The sequence below is a fragment of the Platichthys flesus genome, chromosome 7, assembly GCF_949316205.1.
Source record: "Platichthys flesus chromosome 7, fPlaFle2.1, whole genome shotgun sequence".
Classification (NCBI taxonomy): domain Eukaryota; kingdom Metazoa; phylum Chordata; class Actinopteri; order Pleuronectiformes; family Pleuronectidae; genus Platichthys; species Platichthys flesus.
The window spans coordinates 19,161,897-19,178,162 of record NC_084951.1 but is presented as its reverse complement, the minus strand read 5'-3'; the positions used below and the strand labels follow the sequence as shown (position 1 = coordinate 19,178,162).

General features: G+C 44.4%; 1 protein-coding gene across 3 annotated transcripts in view; it reads right to left on the bottom strand.

The window, feature by feature from the left end:
- nkain4 (sodium/potassium transporting ATPase interacting 4) overlaps nt 1-16,266 on the bottom strand; it is a 44,354-nt gene that overhangs the window by 4,586 nt on the left and 23,502 nt on the right. For all 3 annotated transcript variants that reach the window (XM_062392885.1, XM_062392884.1, XM_062392883.1), the window contains exon 5: nt 6,575-6,635. In XM_062392885.1, coding sequence (XP_062248869.1) covers nt 6,575-6,635 — 61 coding nt within the window. The remainder of the gene's footprint in view (nt 1-6,574; nt 6,636-16,266) is intronic.

The following is a 16,266-nucleotide window of genomic DNA, read 5'->3' as shown; positions in this document are numbered from 1 at the left end:
CGCTCTGATAGACGAGCTCCGGCTGCTTCTCACTGCGGTGGACACACGCAAGAACTGGAAAGTATGTAGGTCAACACTGAAGGCATGTCTGTGAGAAGCCCCTTCACAAGCAGGGAATAATATCAGATGATTACGTGTCAGTTAAAGTGGAAACCATGTGACGTGTGAGAGACACTGACAGTCAATGTAATGTCAGTAGACTGCTGCATCTCAACCGTGTGTGTGTGTCTGTGTGTGTGTGAGAGCTCAGAGATAAAGGAAAGAAGACCAGCAGGGAAAATCAGGGCGTTTGAGAATAGAAGAGTTTGAGGAAGACTGAGAAAATCGAGGGGAGACAGGGCGGAGACAAAGATGGAGATAAAGAGACAAACAGCTCCAGACGTCACAGCATATCTCTAACAATCTCTATAATATGAGATAGAAGACACAGTCTCTCTCTCTCTCTCTCTCTCTAAGACTCACTCTGCATTTAAGGGAGCCCCAGCACTGACCCTCAGTCCTCACACACCATTACACAGCAATCATTGCCGCACAGGCTTATCATCTACTTTAAAGACTGGTTTAGTGGGTTTATGCTCTGTTCATTTTGCATATGAAAACTTCAGGTATGTTTGATTGACACTGTATTTAAACTTAATCACCCGTGAAAAGAAGAAGAAGCTTCCAGGCAACAACTCAGGCCCTTTCACTCTGGACAGAAGGAGCCACTAACTAACACCCGCTCACATGTGGTGTCTGTCTTCGTTGGGAAAAGACACGATCAGCGTTCCTTACTGTGACTCTGCAGTAATATCAGGTTTTATATCTCTGCTCCAGCTCCGATCAGCGGGGATGGACACATGACCCAAGGGAGGACATGCTAATGTTGGAAAGATCGGGGGGGAACCTTTTAACAGAAGCTATCATTGAGGCGATGAAGACTCGTCTCCCCTGTGGGCGCCCTCTGCGACTGCTCGGCGTCGCAGCCAAAAAATTACACCCACGTCGGTGTCTCTCTGAACATCGTTTCGTTGGCATTGGGTTTAAAGAGACTGATGTTAACGAGTGCCACGCGGCTTTCTACTGTTTGAAAACCCTGTTCCCTGGAGTTTCTGTTTCGTTTAACGTCTAACACCAGAACAAGACACAAAAAAGCAAAGTCGCCCACTGGCCTGTGAAAGGAATCAATCGCATTCTTTTCAGCAGGTTACCCCCGTTTAGAAAACCCCCACATCCCTGCTTATTTGGGTGTAAAAATGGGTTTATGGAGGGGAGGCACTTTAATGGGTTTAATGTGACAGATACAATAAATGTTCCAATGTCCATTAACTGAAATTATAATAGATGAATAAACTGAGGATGTTTCCAGCAGCTATAAATGAGCAATAAAATGAATTAAATCGTGGATTAATTGGACAATTAAATGAAAATAAGACATCTATAGGTCAAGTATAATAGTATCCCAGGAGCAAATACTGTGATGCAGAATGATGCTGAATGTGCATGCACATGCATTGAGATATAGTTTTGAGCTATTTCATCCTCTGTCTTAAAAACATATGTGTACATGTCTCCTCTACATTCTGACCTGATCTTACTGAAAAAGCTCCAGACTGTGTTTAGGATGATCTATGGCCTTTCTTTCAATAACAACTGAAATGTTGAATGTAAGTGATATTGATATCTTGATATATAAGGAAACAATGTGAATGATTGTTTGAAAGCATTGCAAAGATGAAATAGTTATATTGTGTCAAGGATTTAGTAAAAACTATTGTATGCATATCAGGTTTAAGATCAATAAGTCGATCAAACTGTCCTGCTCTTACAAGGTCAATCAGGCCCAGTCTGTGGAGAAGCAGCAACAGTGTCAATCTGTGTGGACCGCTGGTTTGCAGGGGCTTTTATTTTGTTAGCTGGACAGATTATATCTGAAATTTAAACAGCAAAAATATCATATTCCACAAGTACAGGATGAAATAGTTTAAGGCATTTTCAGGGGAGAACTGAAACAATAATTTAGGCCGGAAATTTGACTCCATCCCAGGCCACAATCACACAAACCATCACACTGCTAATTTTGTAGACTAATACTATATGTTGATGTAATGGGAACGGCTATACTTTTTTAGCCACTGGAAAAGTCATCCAGATTAAAAAATGTTGGTTTCAAAACTATTTCAGCTTCTTGTGTATAAATACAGAGCTGTAGTTTTTTCCGGGACCTTTTTCCGTCTGATCAGTCTTAGATTAATTCTGCAGCTTGAGACCAGAGGAAGAAGCTTCATAGACCAAAAGAACAAAGAGTCCAGACACAGACGGTGTGTCCTCAATGAGGAGACGGAAAGCAAAGCCACAGAAAAGTTCTCAAAGATGCTTTGAACACTGTGTATGGTTTATTTCTGAAAGCGTCTACAAACTTTGTAAGGTACTTTATGTCTTACTAGAATTGTTTGAGGAAAACGCACGTTTTCTGTATTCTGGTGATATTTGCCTTATTCGGTCTCATTTCTTAATTTCTGAAAGTACAGATTCTATTTTCATGAACAATAATTACTTTGATTATATTGACAGTGAATTGACCTTAGAAACCGAGCAAACCAAATGGAACTCAGCCGTTATACATTTTGTTATTAGCACCTCGGCTTGTCCTACAGTGACATATCAAAAGATCTTCTGTGAAAAATCCTTGTTCTACGTGTTCAGCATCATTTTCACCGACGGCGAGGTGATGAAGTGAAAACGGGTCGAGGCTTCTTCTTGACGTCTTTGACCTTTTCACTCGTACGCTGCCACCTCCACATTAATCCGTCCCTCCAGTTGCTGCGTGTGCTGCTGGTGAGGATTTTCTGGGGATGTGACTCAGCACACAGGGAGGCAGCATAATTAGCAGACATGCTAAAGCGAGCTTATCCCTGCGCTCGGCGGCTAACTCCATGACCTACTTTACAAAGAGGATTTTCCCCACCGCTCGCTCTGCCGGTGTGTCTGCTCACCACCGATAACTCTGTGTAACAAATTGACACACACACACACACAAACACCTACACACACAAACACCTACACACCAAGACAAATTAATGGCGGGGTCCAAAGGTTCTGAGACCCCGTTTCCCCTTCACTTAAAATGGAAAGACTTTTCGACCCCACTGATGTGTGTGCACGTACACACATACACATTCATTTTTATACAGTGAGAAAGGAAGAGAGGAAGTGCTGTAACACACACACCTACACACACACACACACACAAAAAAAACCTAAGCCAAAGGGTGTATGATGCTTGTTATTCTGTCCATTGTGTCTCTATTTCTTGTTTTTCTTGTGTGTGTGTGCATGTTTCATCCCCCTAGTCTTTACGCAAGCCTGAGCACTCTAATCTATCTCACCCCTCTCCCGGGAGAGCGAGGGAGTGCTTGTCGTGAGAGGAATTCCTGTCTCGTCTCCTTAGTCGTGAAACGCTCATCTTGTCTTCTGTTGTTTGTTCCTGCATATTACCCCCCCGTCTTATTTATCCCCTCCGTGGCTCGCTCCTGATAAACACCTCCCTCACGTACTCCTCTATCCATCTCTCCTCCTCCCTCTCTTTCTACCTCTCCCTGAGGATGCTTCCTGTACCCGTCTTCTCTCGGTGAGGCGCAATCAACGGGGAAGTTATTGACCAGAAAGGCACTTAATGAGGCCGATACAACGAGTGACCAGAGGCCTCTAACTTTTTTTACAACAAGCGCACCTCGTTACAGCTCGGAATCCAGAGGGGGGGGGGGGAGAGAGAGAGAGAGAGAGAGAGAGAGCGAGAGAGAGAGAGAGAGAGAGAGAGAGAGAGAGACGGGAGAGATGGGAGAGAGAAAGAAGAAAAGAGAAAGGACTTCTCGAACACACTCAAATTGGATTGTGATACTTGACTATTCCATCTACCTGTGATGAAGCCACGAGGCCTGCGAGGGAGAAGTGATGGAAAAGTTCTGAGTGGGAGGAGAGATGCTAATTCACCCAGAAGGCTCACTGCGGAAATTTGCTTTAATCTACAGATCAAATGAGGAGAGAAAACGAGAGCGGCAGAGGGGCCTTGGCTGGTTTTTGTGTTGATGAGAGAGTGTGCGTGTCTGCATGAACAAAATATATGTGTGTTTGAGCGTGTGTGTGTGTGTGTGTGTGTGTGTGTGTGTGTGTGTGTGTGTGTGTGTGTGTGTGTGTGTGTTCACTAGGCTAAGGCACGATTGCGATAACAAAGAGTTGGAAGAGATGCTGCAGTGTTTTTTGCTCCAGCACAGCCTGAATCAGAGAAGAACTACCAGATGATTAAAGCCAATACAAATCACAACTTGTTCTGCAACCTCTCCTTATTGCTCGTGGGCTATTTTCATAGTTTATCTTTGAATGTGGACGACTGTCTGGTATGATTTTATTAACAATCTCTGCCAACCGTCCACACTCGGAGCTCAAAGGTCACAGACAAAAAAAAAACGAATGAAAAAATTGTTGAAGCGAAAGGTCTTTCTGTTTTAACTTCCAGATGAAATGGTATTACCCTCCCAGGATTACTTATGGGTGATTAAGTGGTGCTGCCCAGAGCTGGGAGGGGAAATCAGACGGATGGCAACGCTAAACACTCACAGCCAGTGAGTCCCTGGTATGTGACCACCAGAGAGCTGGGAGGACTCGTGTGCCACCGGGAACACACATGGAAACCAAAATCCTCCCAAATTACAAGACCATGTTGTCAAAGACGCTTTTAGTACATGTAGTGCAATCCCGGCTTTTCCTTTCATTTATGAAGAAAGCAGCAGCAGACTCCAGGTCTGTGTGGAGCAAGCAGGAGGCGGGACATAAAGTATAAATGTCTCTGAGGAAATCCCATGTATTTGTTTACAGCACATCGCTCTCGCGTCTCATTGTCTTTCAGCATCTGTCGTCGTTGTCTTCCTTGTCTCGGACGTTTTTCTATTCTCACATAAAGCCCCTCTGGATAATTTCAGGAGCATATCTGGAGTTCGATGAATGTCTGGAAGCTGCTTTAGTATTGTAACAAGCACATATGAGTGCGGACGTGAGAAACCCCTCAGCTAATCCTCACAGAGTGAGCTTGTTTGTTCACCCATTACATAAACGGCTCTGAATGGATGAGAACTCATTTACATAGCTGACTCTCTATTTAACTGTGTCTCCTCTAGAACAATGAGATCATCAACAGCCAAAATAGGATCGGAGACGCCACTAGATATCAGAGAAGCTAGTTCGGTGAAAGAAAACTCAAAATATTTCTCTTTCTTTCAGCCTTGAACTAGAAACCTTCCGCACTTTTATGTAAATTTGGGTTAGCTATAATATTATTTCTTTTCTGTTTTAATGCATTTTTTTATTAGATTTAATAAAAAAAACGTTTATATACTTATCTCTTAAATATAATTTTAACATGTTCCATGTTTCTTAAAATCTGTTCTCTTCATATTTTGAAATGAGATTTTTAACATGTTTTACTTTCATCTACACTGCATGTAAACCACTTTGAGCTGCATTTCTTGTACCAAAGGTGCAACACAAATACAGTGTATTAAAAGTCTATTAATAACCAACCATCTGACTCCCGCACCTTCCTGCATTTGGTTTCAAAGCAATTGCTGGAATATATCTGTAGAGACAGATTCTCATGCATGTGAGCAGCTACATGTCGTGGACAGCCCTGCAGCGCTAATCAGATATTTATGACTCCCTACCGACCCTTAAGATCGAATGTTTCCTCTCATCTGATTGGCTAACCTTCCGCAGGACCTCTGACCTGCTGCCTATGAGTTCACAGCAACTGGGATATTAATCACAAGTGTCCGTTTCTGGTTTCTCCTTCTTCTCACATGACTCTACTTTCGGCTGGCATATTTTAGTTTTTCACGCCGTCGGCCCTTTTTACACACGTAAAGGTCAACGCCACATTCAAAGGTTTAACAGGGAACGACATGAAAACAGCACAGACAGGAGGAAACAGAGTGAGGAGCCACTTCAAAGAAACGATGACTATGTTTGAGGAGCAGCACGACACAGATGTGAGGAGCGAAGGTGTGTTTGTGTTTGTATGACGAGAGAAAGTGGGGGAGGTGCACCCCTGCAGAATGAAAACACCCCCCCACACGCAGGGCTTCAGACAGCTGGGGTGACAAACAGGGGGTGCGTGGAGAGACGGGAGTGAGAAAAGTGAAAGACAGAGTCCATTAGAGGAGGAAAATAACAGGTTTGCGACAGCGAGGACCACACAGAACGTTGAGGGGGCGCGGCGAGGGCGACGAGAGGACGCGTGAAAGAGAAAGGGAAGAATGGGCTGAAGGAGGTGAGGAGAGGGAACACATGGCTGCTTTGGTTCTGGAGGGAGAGGGCCCAGCTGGTGTGGGGGAGGAAGGGGGAGGGAGAGAGAGAGAGAGAAGAGAGGGATTGGGAAGGACGATGCTGCCCTGCTCTCCCCAACTTGGGAGTCGTCTATCTCATGTTAGTGAGTGGGTTTGATTCGATCATTAATGCAAGGCTTGGTTTCAAGAGTGTGTGTGTGTGTGTGTGTGTGTATTTGTGTGTGTCTGTTTGTGTAATGGGAAGTTGAGCAACTCACAGCTGTCCTCCTCCTCAGTGATGGCGCTGACAACGTAGCAGGCGTACACAAAGCCCAGGAGCTGTGGACACACAAGTAAACAGGAGAGGTTAGACACCACAGAGCAGCCGATGAACAACAGTGTGTTGGCTTTAATGGACAAACAGATCATACAGAAAGAACACCCGGAGGAGAACAGACAGTTATGACTCTGAGAGATGGAGGCTGTGCGGTCTCGGGGGGGGGCCTCCAGTGTGCAACACCGTTAAGAACAACACTACAACGGAAATGATTGATTAACTCATAAAATAATAATGACATAATAAAGATTTTATAGACTATGCTATTAATCATCAAAAAACCATCAAGACCATAAAACTATAGGTGTTACGTGAAGGGAGTATTCTTGAAACCACAAACATCTGTTTACTTTGCCTGCAACTTAAATGTTTCACTGTGGCCACTGCTATCATCAGCATCAGGCTGCATCCCAATTAATACAGTTTTTATACTAATTACTTACTAATTAAAACACCAAACAGAAACTAGTGCAGCACTTGGCAGCTAAAGCAACAGATGTTCCCATCGAAAGTCGTTGGAGACCAAAAAAACTAACATTGGGGGGAGCTGGCAGGAAAAGCTCTGGAAAATATCCAACGCAACTTACTCCGACATTTCAGGAAAAAGTTGAGTTCAGCATTCGTCTGAAAGCAGCTTATATGTCCTTTTTTTCTAATATATTTATTTTTGCAGGCTTTAAATTTGAAAAAGTCGATAAAACACCATGCAGACAAAAGTTTTAGGTTTCAAACCAGAAATAATATCTGTAAACGCTAACTGAGATAATTGAGACCGCTTACTGCAACAAGATGGCGTCCTGTGCAGCTGTAGCATTGTAAAAGATATTCATTATCCATGTTGCATTCAGCACTGGTATTCTAGGAGGATACTGTTGAAGTTCAAAGTTCACATGGTTGATTGTGATGTTCAAGGAATGAGACATAATGATCCAATCAGGAAGCGAACCTGGATGTCTAGGATATTGTTCAAACAGCCTCCGCTTCTACTCGTCCAACCCTGGAGATTTCAAACTGAAATGGAAGGAGTGTTTCCAAAAGAGAATTTTTAAGTGGCTTGAAATCACCAGGGTAGAAAGGATGTGAGACAAACCTTTTGTTTAAAACCAAAATATATTAGCAGCAGCGTTTTTGGAGCAAACAGCTCAAACCCACCGCATACACAACCTGCCCAGCACCAAACAGACACCGTGTTGGTGCTGCCTGAAACCACTCAAGCACTTGGCAGCTAAAGCTACAGATATTTCCCAGATATTTCCCTCTCGGTGGAGACCAAAAACAAAAGGGAACTCTGGACTTACATCAATCAGGTGGCCCCGAAACACAACCAATCCAAATTAACAGAGACGTGCTGGGCATGTAAAGGGACGACTGTTTACTCACATGTTCAGCATAGCAATCTGAAGGTAAAACTATGTCGGCGCTTTGTGAACACTGCTCTCCGGAGTTTTACTGCAGTATCGGTGTTGGCAGTGCTATAGAAGGGTACAGGGTTTCCACAGTGTACATCCAGGAGCTGCTCAACCGAGTGGGCACACAGAGCACTGAGAATAGCCTGTGGAACTGGCAGATGGCTGTCATCGACTCGGAAACCGACACGGTGAGAGACAGTCTCTCACCACCGAGCCATCCATCCATCATCTGGCACTCGGCCATGCCAATTAAAACAGCACCGGGCACGCTGCCCTCCTCACACACTGGGTACACAAACACAGAGCCCATGGAGGGACTGACTGGCTATTTATATAACATTGATTCAACCTATAACTAGGCCTGGCCTGTGGAATTATAAGAGGAACACTTTGCACGTCTTTATTCCGTTTTTCACGCGTGTAATATATGTGGCCTTCGCAGAAGTTCATCCAGATGTAGATTAAATGTTTTATTTATGAATGAAACGCAGCTGTGGTGTGTAGTGGAGGAGAGAATGGGTCTGTCTCTGTGTGGGCTCGATAAGACTCGTACCTCTCTCCCCTCCCTGCCTCTCTCTCACCTGTTCTCCTCGCTCTGGTATCTAATTGCTGGTCTCACCCCATCCATTACTGTGGCGGTGAAATGGAGGTGAATTAGCATATGTATAAAGCCAGTGTCAAACACGAGATGGTGTTAACAGCAGGGGGCACACCCTGTTTTATCCCAATTGTATTGTGTCTGTGTGCGTGCACGCGTGTGTGTCCAATGTGTGCTTTCCCTGCAGAAGTGTGTGCTCGGACAAGTTAATATCGAATGCATGAGTGCACGTTCGCGTGATTTGCATAAAGGGTTCCTGTTGTGGTCTGAGTCACAACATTATGCAGCCAACATGTCACAGCAGAGGAGGCTTAGGGAACAATGGTGTTTGCATATCATATGTGAGGAGGGTGGTGGGGCAGGCTGCAGTGGGCCGTGTTCAGACCTGCTATTAACATCCATCCTGAGTGATCAATGTAGAGTAAAGCACTGAGAAGTTAGAACATATTTTTGGTTCATTGTGAAACTGGGGCAAGACAGAGGACATCAGCTAATTGGATGGTTTATAAATGTGGCCCAGAATGCATTTGGGCTCACACATGCACAATCGAGCCACATGACCACTTTCCAATGCAGTCTGAGGAATTGAATCCTTTCATCCCTGCTTGTGATCAGATCACTCAGGACGGGTGTCAGGCCTGAAGAATGACAACATCACGTTTAACAAATCATCAGCGCGTGTTTCAAAATAGGAGAAAAAAACATCCGTGTTCACTTATGACTCACGAGAATGTGAGAGTGTTTTGTTGAGAGAAACTTGAGATGATTAAAATGAGAAGAAAATAATCTTTTGTTAGAAATCCCAGCAAATCCTCAAACGCCCACATCGGCCTGTTTCTGGTCTGAACCCTCAGTCAGTCATCCTCTCTAATCTAATCCTTGTTTGTATGATAGCATAGCACATCAGTTCTCTGCTCAGCAAATGAATCAACGAGGAGGCGCTCGTCTGTATCTACGAATGTGAGAAAGAAACAGAACAGAGGGGAGGAAAGAGCGTATCAGACAGATTTAGTCTCAAAGATTTTCAGTCTGGTACAACACAAAGCGGCTCAGGCGATGACGACAGAAACAAGACGAGGCCAGTTTTATATCTAACGCTGCGCTGTCTCCCCGAGGGAAAACCAAACACAATGCGACTGACATGCTGTGGTTACTTTTAGCTGCTGCACACATTTATAAATAACACTTTGTGAATAGACAAATCCGGTGTGTGTGGGTGCTGCTCAGCGATGGGACATCACTGCCTTGTCTCACACCTCCACTGATAGAATGAGGTCTATCAGGTCTGGACAGTTGATCTGGAAGGATTTCTCCATCCCTCCACAAACCGATATCATCTTCGTCTTTCCATTTCCTTTCCTGAGGCCTCAGTACAGTCATTTTACGTAATTGAGGCTAATAAGATCAGAGAAGGGACCACTTGGTGGGTTCTCCCTGGAGGCGCTGCTGCCCTTAAGTAATACAGGTCGGTGTCCTCAATAATAAGTGACAAGTCCACTTATATCTTCCAGCATAGTTAATGGACTCCCACAAACACCCACCCACGCAGACACACACACAGACACACGCTCCTCTGCTGTCTTCTTTGACTCTGATTCATTTTGGAAATGAATGTCATATTAATTAAGATCATAAAGCCCCTGCATGTCCTCCGAGGCTTGATCTCAGTCCGTCTGGGAGGACTCGTCACACCAAAGCCAACTCTTTCATCTGCCAATCATTTCTTGCACTCTGCACAGTCTCATTCTAAACACAAGTTTCCACCTCTCTTTCCAGACATGAACTCCAGAACCTGTCAGACAAATTGGATCCAGAACATTCAGACGAGGGAGGGCGCCGGGGTCCAGCATGTAGGGAGGAACTCATATTTTATATTTCTGTTTATTAACAAACGCTCTCCGATGTCCTTGTCTTTCCAAGTGGACATCTTCATCTGTGTCTTCTACGTGTACGAAACCTCTTTTGCATCCAGATATATAATCTTCTTGTTTCCATGTATTCAAAACGTTTTTCAGACAATTACCTGGAGGGCTGGCAGGAAAAGTTTTGGAACATATCCGAAGCAACTGACTCAGACATTTACGTTCTCACACGCAGCCCCTCCGGATAATTTCCGGTCTGTAAAAGCAGTTTGTGTTTCCTTGTTTTATTGTCTCTCTAACAGATTCCTCCCTCCGCTGTCTCTCCTCCTCTGCAGGTTGCAGGACAGTGAACAGTGGACAACTGACTTAAGGAAGCATAACAGCGAAAACAGAGGCACAAAAAGTTCAGCCCCCGGATGAGGACAAACATCAAAAGCAAAGCTATCCTCCAGCGGGCCCCTTTCATTTACTATTCACTGTGTTGCAGAGGAAACTTAAGACGGTATTTTTGAGCGCTCAGCATTATCTGAATTTTCTTTTCCCTCGAAAAATGAGGGCGAAAGAAGTTGAATGCTTGGGCAACAATTTGTGTGTGTGTGCGTGAGAAGGAGGCCAGCTGCTGAGCTAAGAAGGAAGGCTATTTGTATTTGCATAGGTTAATGAAGGTCAGGTAGAGAGAATGTGCCGGGTTCACAAAAGACCCATAATCACCTTTGACAGCGCACTCTCACTGATGAACGTCAGCTCACCACGCACGGCTCTTCCTCGTGATTAGAAGCTTTCATTCTTCTCAGTTATTCGGGGCGACGACAATAAATCAGAGCAACACTCGAAATCATTTAACTGTCAAGATCTAATTATATTTGACAGGGTTCCTATGAGATGTTTTTATTAATATTTTACACTATTTTCATCATCTATTCATTCAGTTATTCCCCTCTGTTTCGGCTTGTCACATGTTATGCTTCTTATGTTTCTCAGTTAAAAAATTTAACATTTAAGATTCTAGACTTAGGTAGGTTGGAGAAAACAAGCCGTTTGAAGAAGCCATCTTCTTCTCTGCAGTTTCCCCACAATTTCCCAATTCTAACTGTGATTAATTGGCTGGTCAAAAACAACGGACAGATTAATCAATTATGACAACAATTGCAAGTTTCCGTCTGCATTTTGCCTGATTTTCTCACAGTTGGAGCCGCCTCTGGTGCACAGCCGCTGGGCCTGTGCACGTGCCAGCGCTGTGATGGATATCTGAGTCGATCTACAAGCTAATTAACACACTATTGATCGTAGCTCAGTGTCAGGAGAAAACTCACAGAGTGTACTCTAATGACAGGAATTCCTAGATGGAATATGTCACAGGGGAGAGAGACGGAGGACGGAGGACGGAGAGGGAGCGGGCTGGTGCCGATGTCTTGTAGGTTAATTACACTGGACTTTCTGCCCGACAATGAGACACGAGGCGTCTCTGCACAATATTAGATGTGTGTGTGTGTCTTTGTTTGTGTGTGGCCAGCTGCAAGTTTAATGACAAAACATGATGAGATGGGGACTGCGCAGAGCACATCCACCTGTTCTCCTCTCCCAGCCCCCTCTCAACACACACACACACACACACACACACATTGTCCATGCATAAATAAAAGCTGTATGTTACTCCCTGCAGTCCCAGAGAAGAACAGATAATTTTAGATGATGTCTTAGTTAACTGGAATTTTTCAACTTGGGTCCTATGTTTATTAATGTGTGTGTGTGTGTGTGTGTGTGTGTGTGTGTGTGTGTGTGTGTGTGTGTGTGTGTAAATGAATGATATCTACAAACTTCTTCAGGTTGATCGCCTCCGCCAGCAAGTGGATCACGGTTGTATAATGTTATCTAATGGGGCAACTGCGACAGTCCACGAAATGTTTTTTTTTTACCAATAAAATTCTTGTGAGACTTTGATTATGGCAGGAAGATGGAGGCGGAAAACTGAGTGGGAGTGAAAGAGAGAAAGCTGGAGAGTTGAGGATATTAACGGACGAAACCAGAAGGGCTGATATGCGCAATTTATTGGCGAAAAAATATGGACATTTCTGTCACAGTTGCCCCATAAGATGCATTGTTGCAGCTTCCAGCGGAGACTGGAATGATTCCAAAGCTTTTGTTACCATTCCCTTTACACTCCCAAGTTTATAGACATAGGGCCCGTGTTGAAAAATCCCCTAATCCCTCTTTAGAGGGAAGAGAATATAGAGTTTTCTGGATGAAGAAACAAATTGACAAATCGTCAATTGGCACTTAGATAAAACAACCAGTCATACTCCTCAAATGAAGCGAAAAACAAACTTGTCGGAGAAGTTTATCGCCTAAATATGCTTTTCAGCTCTTTTCAGCTCCCTCCTCTTTTTTTGCCTGCATACTCTCAGAAGTTTAACATAAGAAAGACCAAATATTAGCGTAACATTAATCCGAGGCAAATCCATTTCGCTGCAACACATTAACAATTAAAGCTCTTGGCAGAGAGAGCCTTTGAAGAACAATAGCGGGCGGTCCTGTTTCGATGATGTACTGCGAGTGGTCCGACACGCTGTGCAGTGGCCAGTTAGAGACTAGGAGACTTCTCTCCTCCGCTCTTGAGGTCTTTTCTCTTTCCCGCTCTGGTTTGCAGCAGCCAGCAGAACTAACAACTGCTCACGACTGCATCATGCGTCTTTTAATCCTGGGATCTTTATAATCCTTTCAAGCGGATGCTGTGAAACTTACAGCGCGGGCACAATGCAGTGTCAGGCCTGACATACTGCAGATGTACTTTATGCTATTATTAAACTACACAATCCATGGCCACCTGATAGTGGAAGAGTTACTTGACTTCAAATACAAGCACATCAAAGATCCCTCAGCTCTCTGTGCATCATCCACCACAGTAGAGAAAAAACACAAATTCATCCCAGTGGTGATGTCTCTTCAGGATGAGAGTTTGAAGAACACATCATGGACTCATCAGAGCGAGGACCCGGACATTTTGGATGAGTGATGGGCTGGGGTGGGGGTTTTTATGCTGCTGAACTTAGTGAACCTGAACAACCACAAGACTACACAACCAGCCTCGCTCTGTAGGCAGGCACCGCCCCGAGCAGCAATTACAGGGGTCAGCCCACACGAGTCCCACTGAGGGAACTCTCCTAATCAACCTGGGGGCCGCTATTTGTCCCTCACCCATCCCTGGCCCCCCGGCATATAACAAGCCTCACTTACACGCAGACGTATAGCCCGACATGACAGAGCCCCGAAGCCCTGGAGTAAATGAGAGAAGGAGCTAAAGTGACGATGAGTGAGAAATGCAGGTTGTCGTGTTTTTTTGTTCGACTTGGTGAGAATTTGATCGCCGTGAAGGTCAAACAGTGTGAGATCTGGGCGGGGACAGGAGACAGGAAGACAGACAAAGCGGAGAGATTGTGATGAGGGGACAAATAGGTGGAAAAAGGAGGAAATGAGCAATGGAACGAGAGAATGACGCAGGCAGCCGTTCCTCCCTTTATCAACTTCCACACGCTGCACGGAAAACAGAGAGGCGGCAGAAGAAAGCACCGCCTGTGGCAGCAATAGTCTACACTAAATGATGTGTGTATGTGTGTGTGTGTGTGTGTGTGTGCACTTGTTTTTATTGCCTCTTCAAGTCCATATCCACCATAAACACTGACCTTGTCAGGACCAAAAGACCTCATGGGATCAAAGCCTTGTACTAATGAGGCAACAAGTTATTACCAAGGTCCTGAAGGTTAGGGGTAAGATGTAAATTGTGTTGAGTTGAGGTTTGGGTTAAGTATGAATTGGTCATGTTTGAGATTAGGAACAAGGGTCTGGTTAGGATGTGTACAATGACCGGCAGTCAATGCAACGTCTTAATGAGGGATGTGAGCAAATTGTTCAGGTCAGACGCTTTCATAATCATAACAGGAAAATATCTTGAATATTCAGGATGATGTCTAAGAAGAGCATACAGGAGACAGTGTGTGTGTGTGTGTGTGTGTGTGCATGTATATCTATAGTTATAAGGGCCAATTTTTGTTCAATACTATGATTCAGGGGACATTTTGGCTGGTCCTCACAAATTAAATTGGCTTTTTTAGAGTGAAGACTTGGTTTTAGGGTTGGGGTTAGAATTAGGTATATGCTAGGGACAGGGTTAGGCATTTAGTTGCGATGGTTAGGGTAAGGGGCGAGGGAATGTGTAATGTCAGAGTGTGCGTACAACTATAGAGAGACGTGAGTTTGTGTGTGCGTTTGTGCTTGTGTGTGAGTGTGTGAGTGTGTGTGTGTGTTCAACAGCTCTGACAACACTTTGACATCTCGCACTACTCCCTTTAGCATGTAAGACTTATGTCTGGATGTAAACTGAATCTCACGTCTTGCTCCGTTTATCTCCTCCTCTCTCGTATACCTTTCTTCCCAACTACCCTCCATCTCACCGGAGATGTTTTCTCAGACTCAGATGTTTTATTTAACAGCCGAGGCGGTGCACATGGGGCTGAGGCAGGCAGGATGGAGGAAGGATAGAGAGAGGAGGAAAGAAACAAAGATAAAAAACAAAACTGTGGATTTTCCGCTGACTGTAATGACGGGGGAATCATCAATGATCATGAAACCAAAGCAACTCAATAGCAATACGTGCTGTGGGACGGACAGGCAGGCTGGTGTTTCAGTGAAGGCAACAAAGAATACGGAACAACGGCAGACAGGAGCAAAATATTCCCCTCAGTGATAAATTAATAATTCATGATGGCAGTTTGAAAAGGTTGCCTCCACTTCAAGCTCATCCTTTAAAACCCTGACGTTCATTTTTTTTTTTTTTTGCCGAATTTCGCCCGAAGCCTCAATCGGCAACAACACAGGTGTGACGCTCCCAAACCCAAAGCTTCACTTCTGAGCGGCTCCCTTCTCACTCAATGACGAATCCCAGCAGATAAATGACAGTGACGCCTCCATTACTGCCCGATGGATCCACATTTTTCATCTTAATGAAACATGCTCGTTGGAGCCCAAACTAAATATTTAATGGCCTCTCACTGCAACCTTGAAACCCCTCGAACAAAGACAAAGAGACACCCCACTTTCTTCCTTTTCTTTTTCAGTCATCCCTTTCTCTTCCTGTCTGGCCCTCCCCTCAACCGGAGAGGGAGAAAAAGGAAAGACAAAGCAAGAGTGGGCTTCTCAAAGGAGTCCAGTCTGAGAGGAAGTGAGGATACATAGAAAGTGACACTGGGATTTCAGCACCATTTTCCCCTGCTCCTCTAATGAGCTGGGCCCACAGAGCTGCAGTTTAATACTCAGCTGGACAAAATGCAGGTGTAAGGGTGTATACTTCTTATATAGAAGTAAAAGCCCAAGTGGGAGAAGGAATGAACCAAGTCAGTGTCTATAATGCAAGAGCTACGGTTCAGTGAGAGCTGGGGTTGTAAAGTGAGGTCAGTCTTTTTATCACCCGCCCCTCTCTCCACGGGGGGTGACAGGACGAATGGTACGATCCAGTGCTTCTCAACAACTGGGTCTTTCTGCCAGTTTTCTAATGTGCCATGTTATCACCTACATTCGCGGCACTAAGCACTTTTCCAGGTTTAAATTAGTCCAAGATTTAACAGTAAGAATGAAAATCAACCAGATTCTGAAACCTGAACTCAAGGTCATGGCCGTTTACACTGCCGTGTATTAGCTTCCTCTTCCTTTAGGACAACATCTGCGTCCATTAAACGAAACAACTTAGCCACTAGGGGTCTCTCAATCAAAA